The 14,462-nt window shown below is 48.8% G+C and overlaps 1 protein-coding gene across 1 annotated transcript in view; it reads right to left on the reverse strand.

Annotated features, from left to right (window-relative positions):
- Positions 1–3,579: 3,579 nt before the first annotated feature.
- The window catches only part of Polr3b (RNA polymerase III subunit B), a 96,285-nt gene continuing 85,402 nt past the window's right edge, over positions 3,580–14,462 (reverse strand). Inside the window, exons 24-28 of the mRNA XM_051172652.1 lie at positions 13,119–13,222; positions 12,507–12,673; positions 10,947–11,060; positions 7,948–8,121; positions 3,580–4,318 (exon numbers count right to left, since the gene is read on the reverse strand). Of these exons, the coding sequence (XP_051028609.1) occupies positions 4,189–4,318; positions 7,948–8,121; positions 10,947–11,060; positions 12,507–12,673; positions 13,119–13,222 (689 nt within the window). The 3' untranslated portion in view covers positions 3,580–4,188. The remainder of the gene's footprint in view (positions 4,319–7,947; positions 8,122–10,946; positions 11,061–12,506; positions 12,674–13,118; positions 13,223–14,462) is intronic.

Genomic DNA, 14,462 nt, shown 5'->3' on the forward strand with positions numbered 1-14,462 from the left:
TGTCCTGCCACTGCCTCCTAAACTGATGCACCCAGGGGGCCACCAGGACCAGTCCCCCAGTGAGTGGCCTTTCTATGTGATTCTGGCCTGATAAAGTTCCCTGGGACAGCATGTCCCACCAAGCATGTGACAGAAAGGTTGCTGTTCCCGATGCACACAATAGCAGACATGCGTCAGCCTCTGTTTTGGGTCAAGCACATTGTCACATATAACCCTGAAAAGAGCCCCAGGGTGGTACTGTTTTATCTCTCTGTTTTGAAGATGGAAAAACTCAAGGAGCAAAGACAATCTGAGACCACAGAGCCATGAGGCTGAGCCTGTCCCCTTAACTGCTTAGTCCCCTGGTGGCTTGAAAAGTATTAAACCCAATGCAAAATTATGCAATATAGCTTTTGAAAATATTAGTGTGTGTGTGTGTGTGTGTGTGTGCGCGTGCGCACATACACACACTCGAGTGCGGTGCTCACAGAGGCCAGGAGAGGGTGCTGGGCCATTGGGAGCTGGAGTCACAGGTTGTGGCGAGCTCCCTCCGAATGTGAGTGCTGGGAATCTGGGCTGCTGAGCCATCTCTGCGGTCCCTGAACACACACCTTAAGGAGTTACCAAAGAAACAGTGCATGCCGGCAACAGGATCTTAAGAGGCACCCTCTGCTCAGCCACCCACTCGCTGCACAGGGACCCGCTACAATGCCAATTCTGCCTAATTCTCAAATTAGAGCCCAGAAACGTAGCTCAGATGGTAGTATGCTTGCCTAGCATGCATGGAGCCCTGGGTGGATCCCCAGCACCATGTAAACCAGGCAATCCCAGCACTGAGGAGGTGAGGGACGGGGGATGAGAAGTCAAAAATCACTCATGGCTACACAGAGTCTGAGGCCAGACCAGGCTACACGAAATCTGTCCTCTATACCACAAAAGAACCAACGAACTGTGCAATCTTCGGGGGGCTTTTCCAGTATTTGTGAGATAACAGTACACGCGGTAGCGTTCATTTCCACCACCACATCGTAGCGGGTGTGGCAACACACTCTTACTGGTACTGTGGTTAGTGGGCGGGGTTATGTGGGCGCAGGGGCTATGACAATGGTGCTGGGACATTTGGTGCCCCCTGACCACACCTGTGCAAACCCACACACGTACAGCCCCTCACACAGCACCCTCTCCGCCGGCCATACACCTGGCTTGGAAGTATTTTGGTATCTAGGCTTGCATAGGTTATTTCCCACATTTCCGCCAGTGATGTCAGCAACTGTTTCAAATGCCTTGAGGGGTACAGAGGGCTGAGCAGTCTCCTCAGAATCCAGCCCTGTCAGTGTGCTGTATTCAGAGAACAAACCCTTTAAGGGGCTACGGTGACACCAGACAAGCTAATCCTTAGTTTCTTCCTAACTAAGAAAATAAATCTGTCATCCTCACCACTCTCCTGTGGTATTCTGCCAAAGCAGCTGGAGCTGATCAATCCAGGGGACAGTGGAAAGCCTGGGTCACTCAGCAAGCTTTCTCCCTGCGTGGCGTGTCAGCCTGTCCAGGCGGGTGCCTTGGCAACAGCTGAGATTCTGTCTTTGCCGTCCTTTGAGTGCGCTGAAGCAGGCGTCATGGTTGGTGTTGGGGAGACTTCAACCTCATTCTCTGCCACTCCCAACCTGTTAAAAGCCTTCAGGGAGAAAGGTCGTGGGTGGCCTGGAAGAAATTATCCATCCTTACTAGAAATAGCATCTAATTGGTAGCTTTTAAAGCAAAGGACTTAGAATAAGTTAAACAAAAACACACCTGCAATAAGACTAAGGAACTGTGGCCTTTTTGGTTTAGGAGTTGGTGGTGGAGCTGGGGTACTAGGCAAGTTCAATTCCCAGCAATCACATGGTAGCTCACAACCATCTGCAATGAGATCTGGCCCGCTGGCATACATGCAGGCAGGATACTGTATAAGTAATAAATAAATAAATAAATCTTTACTGGCTCCCTCGATTCGGGCCTCACGCCTGCTAAGTGGCGCTCACTTGAAGAGCTGTGACTTCTTCCATTAGACCGGTGATGACTCTCCAGATGATTGTAACCGCCTGGGATGGCTGAAAATGTTCAACAGAAGCGCTTGGTGGCATCTAAATGTCTAAAAAAAAGAGCACTTCCAGTGAACCGTGGATAAAGCCAAACAGGCCCAAACTTTTGGAGCTCTTGCTATCCCTGTGGGATGAGGTGGTGCTGGCCGGGGGGTGGGGAGTGAGAGGTGGGGGATGGGGAGTGAGAGGTGGGGGGTTGTGGGGGGAAGGTGGGTGTGGGGGCAGTCCTTGGCTACTCTGCCTCAGCTTCTTTAGCTGAAAAGTGCTTCAAGACTTCAAGTGTCAGTCAGTGTGCGTGGGTGCTCCTGCGACACCAGTTATGTTAACTGTGGTCTGATCACAGACTGGGGCCATCTCTCCTGGATTCCGTGTTCCTGGTGCCAGCACCCAGAACACAGGCTTGCTCCTTCCAAAGGACCCAAGTGGTCAGTGACAGGACAGGCCCGGCAGTGCAGGGCTATCAACCCTTAATGGAGATGGCAGAACCAGGCAAGATCACCCTAGAAAAAAAATCCCTCTGGTGGCCCAACTAAGCACACAGCACAAGGGTACGCACACCTCAGTACAGTTATATGGGGGGGGGGGCATCAATAAGAATGGGTGAGTCAGAGGAGGGACCAACCAACCGTATGGGTGAGACGTGGGTGCTTTCTGATTTCACAGTCCTCATGAGTCACTGAAGACGCACCGAAGGCTGCCCCTCACACAGCGCTGCCCTCACACTACTTGTTCTGACTTGCACATTTTTATTGTGAAGAACACACACCAGGGCTGAGTCTTTGGATCAGTGACTCATTGGCATCAGCCTGGGGTGAGCAGCCACGTGCAAAGTCCTGGGCTGCTCAGCCTCATCTGCATACTCGACTGTGTAGAAAGGGTTTCTCTGTGTAGCCTTGGCTGTCCTGGAACTCACTCTGTAGACCAGTCTGGCCTTGAGCTTACAGAGATCCACCTGCCTCTGCCTCCGCAGTGCTGGGATTAAAGGTGCGCGCCACCACCGCCACCATCGGCTGGCTGTCTTATTTCTGTTTTGCTTTTATAAATACTTCTTAGTATAAGTATTTACCTGGCTTTAGGAAACAACTATTAAGAACAATCGAGAGAATGGACAACGAGCATCCTGGTAGGATGGAAGAGACAGGAAATGACCAGGTGTCATGGATTAGTCTCAGGTATCTTGGAGGTTCCAAAGACCCACAGTCTGGTAAATAAGGAAGGACATTCTTACAAGGAGGGCTGCGCTGACCATATTCCCCAAGGTTAAAGTCTCAGCGTGTGACCCAAGATGTATGTGCTGGCCTTTCCACGGCATAGAGCGCCCACGTGTCGCCTGCTGCGCTTTGAGCATGCTGTACTCTTCTCAACCCAGCAAAAGTTGTGCCAGCAAATCTAACCATGTGTGTGAGTGTGTGTAAGCCAGCGGTAGACACTGGGGTCTTCCTTGGTTGCTGTCCACTTTAACTCTTGAGAGGGTCTCTCACTGAGCCTGAAGCGCACTGACTGGCTACAGGGCTCTGCCTGTCGGCTCCCCGCCTCCACAGTACCAGACTATTACATGGGAGCTAGGGGTCACGGCCAGCTGCTGGGGATGAACTTGGGTCCTGTGTGTGCAAAGGGTACTTGAGCTAACTAACTTCCTAGTCCCAAGTCAAATGATTCTTTACCTCCTCAACATCTGAGGAGAACCCAGAGTTCTGTTAACTGGACGATGTCAGGGGGAATTTTAAGGAGGAAGTTTTTTCTAATATGTACATTAAAAAATATAATTAACACAAATAAGCCAGATATGCTAGCTCATACCCATAACTCCAGCACTTGTGGGAGATGGAGGCAAGAGGTGAGTTCAAATCCAGCCTGTGATACAGACTGAGATTCCAACTCAAAACAAAACAAAACAAAACAAATTAACAGGAGTTGGTAATCTCTTCAGTTTATGTCCACCTGTGACTCAGCATGTTGCTGCAGTCTGTGAGGTCTGGCATCTGTGGTTTGAAGCTCTTGGTCAAGGCTGTTCAGCCAGCCTTCTGGAACTCAGGAAGCTCCTCCTCCTCCTCTCAGCTTTTCATGAAGCAGAATGATCACAGAAGTCATTGAGAGCTCTCTCTCTGTGCTGCAAGGCTACCCGTCCTTACTCATTGTATTTGGCCAGTTTCAACCTGGGGATGATGTTCATGGACTGCAGCTCCTGGAAGAGCAGCTTGCAGGCATACGGGATGCGAAGGGAGGACACGTGGCACGATGACTTGCAGTAGTGGCACCTAAAACCCAAGTCAACATGCATGAGAGGGGCGGGAACAGAGGCCTGCACAGTACTGCTACCTTCCTCTCCCATCACCCAGACATGGACAGATGGCTCAAAAATTAAAGGTATATCTGTGGGCGCCAAATCAAGATGGATACAATCCATTCCCTGCAGTTTAAAAGCATGTAACTTGAGTCCATTAGCTACATTTCTAGAACTTTCTCTTCAAAAAGGAAAACATCTGCCTAGACACTGTTTTGAAAGAATTCCAGAAATAGGAATCATGGGAAACTGAGCCAGTCAGATGTCTCATTGTTGGATGAGTTTTCTGCCGACGGCACCCTCCCCCCAGCCCCCATGTGTTTGGGGGCATCTCTGCCACTGAGGCACTTAAAGTGTGCGGCATCATACTCTTTTCCCTGTTTTAAATCTTAGAAAAGCTGAGAATTTACATGGTGATGGTGGCCTCAGGGACAGAGCTTCCTGAGGGCTCAGGTGGGAGAAGGATGCGCCATCACCCACGCTGACATGGACACACACTGATGAGATCAGCTGTAGTGATGTAAAGTGCCTTAGAAGACTGCCCAAAGATGTCTTTAGTGCTTCAGAATCAGGGCGTGTTTTAATACACACGGATGGGTTTACATTACTCAGGAATCACGCTTATATATTACTTTAATTAAACTGGGGAAACAGGCTGTAACTTCTTCTTGGTTTTCCTGTCCTGTATATTACATGGTGACTCCAATCTCAGTTAATCTAGTTAAAATTTCCGTATGTGTTGATTCATAGTCTGGATCACTTATTAATCTTAATATACTGATATATTGATTCCAATCTCTCTCTCTCTCTCTCTCTCTCTCTCTCTCACACACACACACACACACACTCACACATGTAAACTATTTAACTATGTCTGAACAAGTTGCAAAGGTAAAAACCTGACCAAGAACAATAAAGTAAACTGTTCTCTAGGAGGAAGACAGCAAGAGGAAGCAGGGGCTGCACACGAGGTGCATGCCCAGTGCAGCATCCTCTATGAGCTAATTACCTTAATGGGGCTCTTTAGTGACTTCTGCCCGGAGTCCTCTGAGGACCAACACTCGTGCTGTAAACCTCCCCACAGCAATGCCCTGCTAATGTGCAAGTCACCCACAGGGGCCTGCTCCCGGGTACTGAACCGCTCTAATTACCCAGCCTCCATTGTGCGGCTTATTAGAGGGCAAGTTCCTCCAACTGGCTGCGCTTGCTCCCTCCCACCAACTGGGCATACAAGGCCAGGTAATGACAGGAAAAAGGACAGCATCATTATGCAGCTCAGCCAGAGAGGAGCACATGAGGAGGCAGCCAGACTACAGAATAGGTTAGGATTTTTTCCTGTTGGCAACAGGGCATAAGTAGGACACTCAAGCCAGACATATCAGGTCTACGCAGCTGCACATAAAGACCGTCAGACCACATAACCCAATCAAGTCCTTTCAAAGGACCTAATAGCCAACCCATAATCAGGGTCGCGGTCAGGTGAGCTAGGCACTAGACAAACAAGGCAGCAAAGGCAGAGGTTTAATGATGGAGCAGCTCGTACTGCCTTTCTGCTGAAGTCAGAGTCACCTAAGCATCTGACAGAGACAAAGCCTTGGGCCTTGGGCTCCTGGTTTATGGTCTCTTTTTCCTGTCAGAGGGTGGGGGAGATACAAGGAAGGGGAAGCAAGAACTCCTTTTGGAGTCTCATGGTTCCTGTTTTTAATGAAATGACTATTCTATGCCACACTTTCACAGCAATCCCCTAAAGGCCCTTGTAGCAGACTGGAGGATCGGGCGTGGGGAGCTAGGCTGCAGGGACCGTCCTATTATGCTCCCTCCCTCCTGCTCTAGTTACACAGCCACATACGCTCAATATGCATTTCAAAAGACAAATGGACATTCCAGGACTGAACAAACCCCCATCTCATTGATAAAAGAAAGGGCTGGGCTTATTCTCCTAAGAATGTGACCATCTCTGTGACCTTATGGGAAGAATGAACCAAAACGTGGCCACCTCTTCCATTAGTGTCCACATTAATGATTTCTTTATGAACAGGACTCATCAATTCATCCACGCTGCAATCATAAGGTAATCTGCTGCAAGGCTCATCACTGAGCTAACAAGAACACTGTGCTCTAAGAAGCTCCCTTGCTTTAAAAACAAACAAACAAACAAAGCCACACATTCTATTTTCCTGTGTTTGTTTGTTTATGTACCTGCAGGTCACCAGGCTTGCATGCACCTTTATTTTCTAAGCCATCACACAGGCCCAGCCCTCTGCTAATCCTTAACCTGCTTGATGTAACCAAGAGGGCAGTTAGCTGGGACTGTCTGCAGAGAGGCTTTAGGGAAAGCCTGTGGGGAAGGTGGCCATGCATTCCTCAAACTCCAGCAACGCTCACTTAGCTTCACAGACTGTCCTCTCAGGTGGGCTCTGGGTAGGGCCTATGAGGGGACACAGGGTGCCATGGCTATTCCCCAGCCCTGGAAGTCTGTCCTAGATACGGTGAGACCTCAGTGAGGAGAAACTGGGAGCCACAGGCTCTGTTGGCTCCAGACCCTGACTGGCCCTAGCAGATCTTTTTGTTCTTTGGCAGAGTGGTGTGATCACAAACAAGGTGCCGAATCTATACAGCACAAGCAGAAGCCAGGGAGCATCACTCGTCTAGGTGGCCTATAGACACCACACCTCACTGGAAAGTAGAAGCTTTATCAATTGTACAGTGGATGTATTGGCAACTCCACAAGGCAGGCATCACTTAGCAGTGTAAACTCGAGAGTGGGCCAGCGAGAGAGACCGCAGGGAGCAGCCGGTACGTCTTCTGCTCTGCTGTACTTGCAGACACTGAATGCCTGCTGGGTGAGTGACTGAGACAGACACTGCCTGTGCACCATCCAGCCTACAGTCAAGCGCACTTGCCATAGGTAAGAGGGTACAGTACACACACCAGGTCTTAGTCCTAGCTTGGTCGCCATCTGTAAGATATGGGTAATTTGGATTTTTGGGATCTAAGGTTACCATAACAGACCTTGATACAAATACCCCTAAGGTGCTTTTTTTTTTTTTTTTAATTTATTTAAAGGTAGCAATTCTTATTATGGATGGTTGTGAGCTACCATGTGGGTGCTGGGAACTGAACTCAGATCCTAGAACAACAAATGCTGAGCCATCTCTCCATCCTCTAAGATACTATTAAAATTACAATAAAGTATAGGAGCTTAAACGACAGCAGTATAAATACAGCATTAAAGATACAAGGTGCGGGGCTGGAGAGATGGCTCAGTGGTTAAGAGCACTTACTGCTCTTCCAGAGGACCTAGCTTCAATTCCCAGCACCCACATGACAGTTCACAATTGTCTGTAACTCCAAGATCTAACACCCTGCACAGATATACATGCAGGCAAAAACACTATTGCACATAAGACAAAAATAAATCATTTTTAAAAAAGATACAATGTGCATATACCTTCTCATGGTGATACAAGGACAAATGGTGGCACACAAGTGATCACAGGCCAAGGCTGCAGACAGAGTATGTGGGTCTGGCCCAGAGCAGTCCTTGAGCCATGACCTAAGCCGAAGGATGTGGTCTAGAGACACGTGGTACCACTCACTTACCAGCCAGAATATCCCAGTAGTCCACACTGCCCACACACATCAACCTCAAAGGCGTCACTCGAGATCATAAGTCTCTCCAGCAAGAGCATGCTCGCTCCATAGCCGATTAAACAGTCGCGTTCCATTTCTCCAAGACGCAAGCCGCCATCACGAGATCGCCCTTCAGTGGGCTGCCTTTGAAGTAAATGACCCACATTAGGCACAGAAAACAGAGGCAGTATCAAATGCTGACCGAAAGCATGGCTTTGGAGTAGGCTCTCCTACAACCAAGCCACCAATCAGACAGTGACCTTAAACTGCTTGGTCTCCTCCCAGTGATTCTGTTAAGAGCTTCCAAACAGTGCACCACTGTGTGTGTGTGCTGGGGGAGCATGTCATAATCCTATAGTCTTTATCATACAGCATAGCAATGCTAGTTAGAAGCAGAGAGAAAAGGGACTCAGACAGTGGAAGGCACGTGGGTCTCCAGTAGCTCTTGCAAGGGTTCTCTGCTGTTAGCAAAATTCTGTCACCTTGTTGAGAACCTAGACACACCTGGGCATGTCAAATGAATACTGCCTCCATCAGACTGGCCCGTGCGCATGTCTGTGGGCCCTGTTTTTCTTTTCTTAATTGTTGATGGACATGGGAGGGCCCAGCCCTCTGTGGACAGTGCTATCTCTGGGTAGGTGGTGCTTAACTGCATGAGGAATGAAGATGAGCAACCCATGTGAAGCAAGTCAGGGAGCAGCACTGCTTGGCAGGCTCTGCTTGCTCCTGCCCAGGCCTCCCCAGGCCGTGGACTGTAGCCTGGAAGCCAAACCAACCTTTCCTTAGTTAGCGTCTTATCACAGCAGGAGAGAGCACACTGGAGTGGGCCTGTTACCACCTAGAATGGGCTCCCCACGACACAGTGAACACAGTGCCTCCCACCATATGCTGACATGGGGATACTGCTCTTGGTATAGGCGGATGTTATAGTGAGAAATTGGAGAAATCCAAGAGCAGATTATTTGAAAGAAACATCTACATATGAAAAGCTGACAAAAAGGTCTGAAGGAGTGCTGTGTGGAGGAACCGTCCCCAAGGACACAGTCCCTGCCCATTTTTATCTGCTGGTGGACTCACCACAAGACAGCCACTCCCTCCACCTGAGGTCACTGGACAAGGTGAAGGTGGGCATCTACACGTGGGCAGATCTGTGCTTGCATTTCAGACACCAAGATACCTACTATAGACAACTGTTCCCAGACAGCTCTGGGCTGAAAGGGGACACTGTGACTGACATGGAACCTCAGGAGGGACAGCACTGCCCACACAGGGCTTCACTGCTCAGGCAACAACTGCCTTGAGAATCTCAGCCCTTCTTCCCTTTTTGTCTTCAAAAATATTTTCTGTATGAGTGTTCTGCTGCAAGTACATATGTGCATTATGTGTGTGTGCTTGGTGCCCTCAGAGATTAGGAGAGGGTCTAGGTCCCCTGGAACTACAGTTATGAATGATTGTGAACTACACAGGGATGCTGGGAACTGAACCCAGGTTCTCAGCAAGAGCAATAAGTGCTCTTAACCACTGAGCCATCCCTCCAGACCCCTGAAGCACTGAGCCATCCCTCCAGACCCCTGAAGCACTGAGCCATCCCTCCAGACCCCTGAAGCACTGAGCTATCCCTCCAGACCCCTTAAGCACTGAGCCTTCCTTCCAGACCCCTGAAGCACTGAGCCTTCCCTCCAGACCCCTTAAGCACTGAACCATCTCTCCATCCCTGTCAGTGAAGCACACAGGCATCTATGATGTTTGCAGGCATTGCATCTGTTCAGGTTATGGTCATGATTGAGTTTGGCTGTAGAAAAGCAAAGCCAAACAGTGGCTACCACGGTTTCCTCCCCTGTATAGCATGCTCAGTGAATGAGAGGACCGGATATTTACTGAGCATCTGTCACGTGCCCGTGGTCCATATTCACTAGCATTCTATGACAAGTCCTGTGGGGAGAGACACGATCTGGAGGCACTCTTCACCCATGGGGCCACCTAGCAGGCCTGAACTGTAATTTTCTTTTCCCCAGTACCTTTCTCTTCACTTTGAACCCATGAAAACAGCTGTGTAGCTACACAAGGCCGGCTGCTGTTCTAACTCCTTTTCCAACAAACTCCCATTCACGACGCTGACAAGCTTGGAGCTGCGCTGACTGTGGCTCTGCTTTCATTCTTCTCACTTGAAATAAAGTATTTAACTTGTTTTGAGGTTTTATAGGAACATATAGTGGGGGAGGGGCAGTGGTGGTTTGGAACTTAAGAGAAACTCTGAACTTCTAAAGAGTTTGCATTTTTAAAGTCCATGGAACTGTTGGTATGTTTTATGTTATGATATTAAAATTAGTATGACATCTTGGTGACAAATGAGAAAGGAAAAGTTATAGCTGAATATTACAGCTGAATAGTGCTATGGTAAGTTCACAGGTGATCAATTGTGCTCGCTAGTTTTTCTTCCCCCAACTTGATACATGCTACATGCTAGAGTCTTCTGAGAGGAAGGATTCTCAACTGAGAAAATGCCTCCTAAGATCGGCTTGTAGGCAAGCTTGTTGGTTATTTTCTGGATTACTGAGAGATGTGAGAGGGTACAGCTCACTGTGGGCAGTGCTATTCCTAGACAGCTGGTCCTGGACGGTATAAAAAGCCAGGAAGAGCAAGCCAGTAAGCAGCTCGATGGCCTCTGCTCCAGTTCCTGCCTTGAGTTCCTGTCGTGGCCTCTCTCTGTAATGGAGTATCACCTGAGAATTATAAGATTTAAATGAATTCTTTACTCCCTAAGTTGTTTTTGGTCATGGGGCGCGTGAATGTGCGTGTGTGTGTGCGCGTGTATATACACACATTACATATATGTTAAGTATATATTACGCATATATATATATTTAAGTCACACCAATAGAAAGTAACTAAGCCAATGCTAGGACTGTTTATGACCACAGAGATGTGAATGGTGCTCCGTGCCCCTCCCCACCCAGTGCTTCTCTGACCTGGTAAGGACTGCTCGTGGTCCCCGGGCCCGGGCATGCATTTTATCCAGCACCATGTGTTTCAGTTTCTGATAGTACACAGGTCCAAAATAGATGTATGCTTCTAGGGGCTCTCTGAAAGAAAAGTCAGCACTGGGTTAGGAAACAGAGTTGGGGTAACTAGACAGGCAACCTTCTCTAGGCCTCGTCACCAGGCGGTCCTAACCTTGTTTTCTCAGAGATTTATGAGCAGCTATGTGATCTTCAGCCCATAGTGAATGGAAAGGCTGGACCAAAGCCACAGAAGCACACCCTGCACACACCTCGCTTCTGGAACACTTCTTTGCAGCAGTACAGTTAAGTAGTATGTCCTCACAGACGCCTCACTGAGCTGCACCTGTGCTCAGGTGGCTTTCAACCCAAGAGCAGCTTCAGCAGCATGACCCAGAGGTCATAAAGGTTCGTTCATCCGTCTATCCATCCATCCATCCATCCATCCATCTATCCATCCATCCATTTATGTACGTGTGCACGTGTGCATGTGTACCTGCATGAGTGTGTGTACACTGGTTTAGAAGCCCTCAGAGGCTAGAAGGTGTTGGGTCCCACACGGGTCTTCTGGAGCAGCAGCAGTAGTGTTTCTAGCCACTGAGTCATGGCTCCGGCCACTGGGAGCTCTGACACAGGGCATGGAAGCAGCTGAGTCGATCAGGCACACTATGTGATCTGAGTTGCAAGACCTCATCATTCACAGTAAGTGCATGGACTTGTGTCTGTCAAAGGTGACAGGTAGACCCTTCACTCCGTCTTGCCCAACCACACCTCGGGCTGGAAGCTACCACCTTATGGGATAACCTGCTCTTGTGGCAGATGTGTCCTGGCTGAAAGACAGACAACAGTATCACAGAGTGATGAATGCCATGGAGAACAGCGAGACGAGGAACAGGCAGTCCTAGGCTGCAGTTTTAATTGGCTGACCAGTGGGCAGGGGGTGAGGCTCAGCCATGGAGTACTTGCTAGGCATGCATGAAGGCCTGGATTCAATCCTCAACAACAGAAAACAAAACCAAACACCTCAAAGCCAAACCAAACCAGACACGCACCTGCCTGGCAGGCAGTTACTGAGGGCCTGCTGCAAGTGACCTTGTGTCTACTACTGTTCCACATCTAATGACAAATCTAAGTGGTCCGTTCTGCAGTTTTATTTACCGCTAGCCCTTCGATGCCTAGCACGTGTTAGGTGTTTAACACTGCGTCTCTGGTGCTCAGAACAAAAATGCAAAGGAAATCTAGCAGTTTGGGAAACACCGCATCACACACAGTTAATATGCTCCACAAAAGCCACACAGAAATCCTAGTTTGGTAAGTGGAACCGCTCTGACTTTTAAAATGACAGTCTTACCAACACAAGTGGTCATCCTCAATGACTGGTTTCTTGATGTGGCCTTTCTTGTATCAGATTTCCTAAAATAGTGCAGCTTCGTTCTCCGTCCCACTAAGGCAGTGTTAGGATTTTACACCCTAAAGTACTACCTCTTCAGGGCTCTCACCCCCTTTCTCTCTACTCAACAGCACACTCACCCTGTGATGCCCGAGGTAACGTAGTCCTTTCCCAGGTAGTTATAGCCATGGCGAACGAGGTCTTCACACACATCCTTCACTTTACTTCCCCCAAAGGCAGTGCCGTAGTGGAACCTGCCATCTAACACCCCTGCCTTGCCGGCCAGCAGCTCAATTAACTTTCCGACCTGTGAGATGGGGTGGGAACAGACTAGGTGAGTGCCTATCTGCAGCCTGGAGTAATCCTGGCCTATTTTTCTCTGGCTCGCTCTTGGAAAAGCAGCTTCCATCAGCACAGTTACCAATAGTGATCCAGTGCTAACACTGGCGTCAGCTGGCATCTAGCTGAAGAGCTCCGGCCTATGCGACTACCTTCCCCTGCTGTATTCCCTGGTTTTCAGGTAAGGACTACAGATTCTAGGAAGCGACTGCTGGAAGGGACACAGGGTTCTCGGTGCTGAGGACCACAGCTGCCACCCACACCAAATAAGTCCAAATGCAAGTGTCATTCGCTGCAGAGGACATTGAGTCCGTTCATCTGTCAGGGGGCCCGCTCGCTGTAACTAAACTAACTGCCTGCTCCGCTTCCTTCCAGAGAGCAGCACGCCTCTGAAAAGCCCGGAGGGAACTGACCGTCATCCTCGATGGGAAGCCGTGTGGGTTCATTATGATGTCCGGACAGATGCCAGAATCACAGAATGGCATGTCTTCCTGGGGGACGATCAGGCCACAAACACCTGGGGGAGAGGAGATTTTATGGCATGTAAAGCACATGGGCAGGAGGGACGAACACAGTACTTAATTGGGATCTCCCTGCTGCTATCTCTATTCCCACTGATGGAAAACCCTCCCCACTGTCTCCATCGAGAGCAACAAAAGCAATTTCCAACAACCCTGCTAGCCAAGCAGTTCAAAAATGACTCTCCTTGCAGAAAAGCATTGTAGCCTGTAGACTGGCCTGCTGGCACAGCACACAATGGTGCTGTCAGGCTGCTGTCCCACCTTCCCTAAGTCCTGTGAAGACCAAAGGGCAGTCTCAGACCTGCTCTTGTCCCAGAAGCCTTGCCATCTGCAGTTTCGGCTCCTCATCAGCTAGGTTGTGGTCTGCTGGGCTGTACGCCCAAACCACAGGAATGCAAATTTTCTGACCAGCAAACGAAGAATGATTGAATAAGACTGAGTATGTAAAATGTGGTTTTAAAAACCTGTGACAGAAATTCTTGTGCCTGGGCTGGAGAGGTAGCTCAGTGGTTAAGAGCACTGACTGGCTGCTCTTCCAAAGGTCCTGGGTTCAGTTCCCAGCACCTATGTAGAAGCTCACAGCTGTCTGTAACTCCAATTCCAGGGCATCCAATACCCATTCATGCAGGCAAAACACCAATGCACATAAAATAAGTAAATCATTAAAAAAGAAAAGAAGAGGAATCCTTGTGTATGGCTGAAATGCTAACAGGTGCACCCACTGGGCAAAGAGTTGGCTGGCTGGCCCACCTTGCCAGGGCTTCCCTGCCTGAGCTCAACCTGCTCTAAGGAATTTTAATTCCTATAGCTTACAGCACATTAGAAAAGTGATCTTTGATTGAACTTGTAAAGTCCAACAAGGACAGTAAGAGGCAAATGATTCTTACAGCAGAAGACCAGAGAATCAGACATGAAATTCTAATTCTAAGAATGAAAGCACAGCACAGCGGCCTCCCAGCTCTGCCCTGTGCTGACATTCTCCTAAGGTAACAGTGCTCTAAGCTTGAGGAGATCTGGTTGCTAAATAGTTTTGAATCCCCCCCCCCCCACCTTGGGAAGAGAAGAAGGGATAGAATTTAGGTGACCAATTACAACTTATGTAAGAATTGGAAGACTTGTACATAACAGCACAGAAGAGGGAGACAAATGCTCTTAGACTATAGTAATAAAAGAAAACTTCTTTCCCCTGTGTGGGAACTTACCAATTCAAGTCCTATGAAAAACCCAAGATTTCCA

Source organism: Acomys russatus, chromosome 31, assembly GCF_903995435.1.
Source record: "Acomys russatus chromosome 31, mAcoRus1.1, whole genome shotgun sequence".
Taxonomy (NCBI): Eukaryota; Metazoa; Chordata; class Mammalia; order Rodentia; family Muridae; genus Acomys; species Acomys russatus.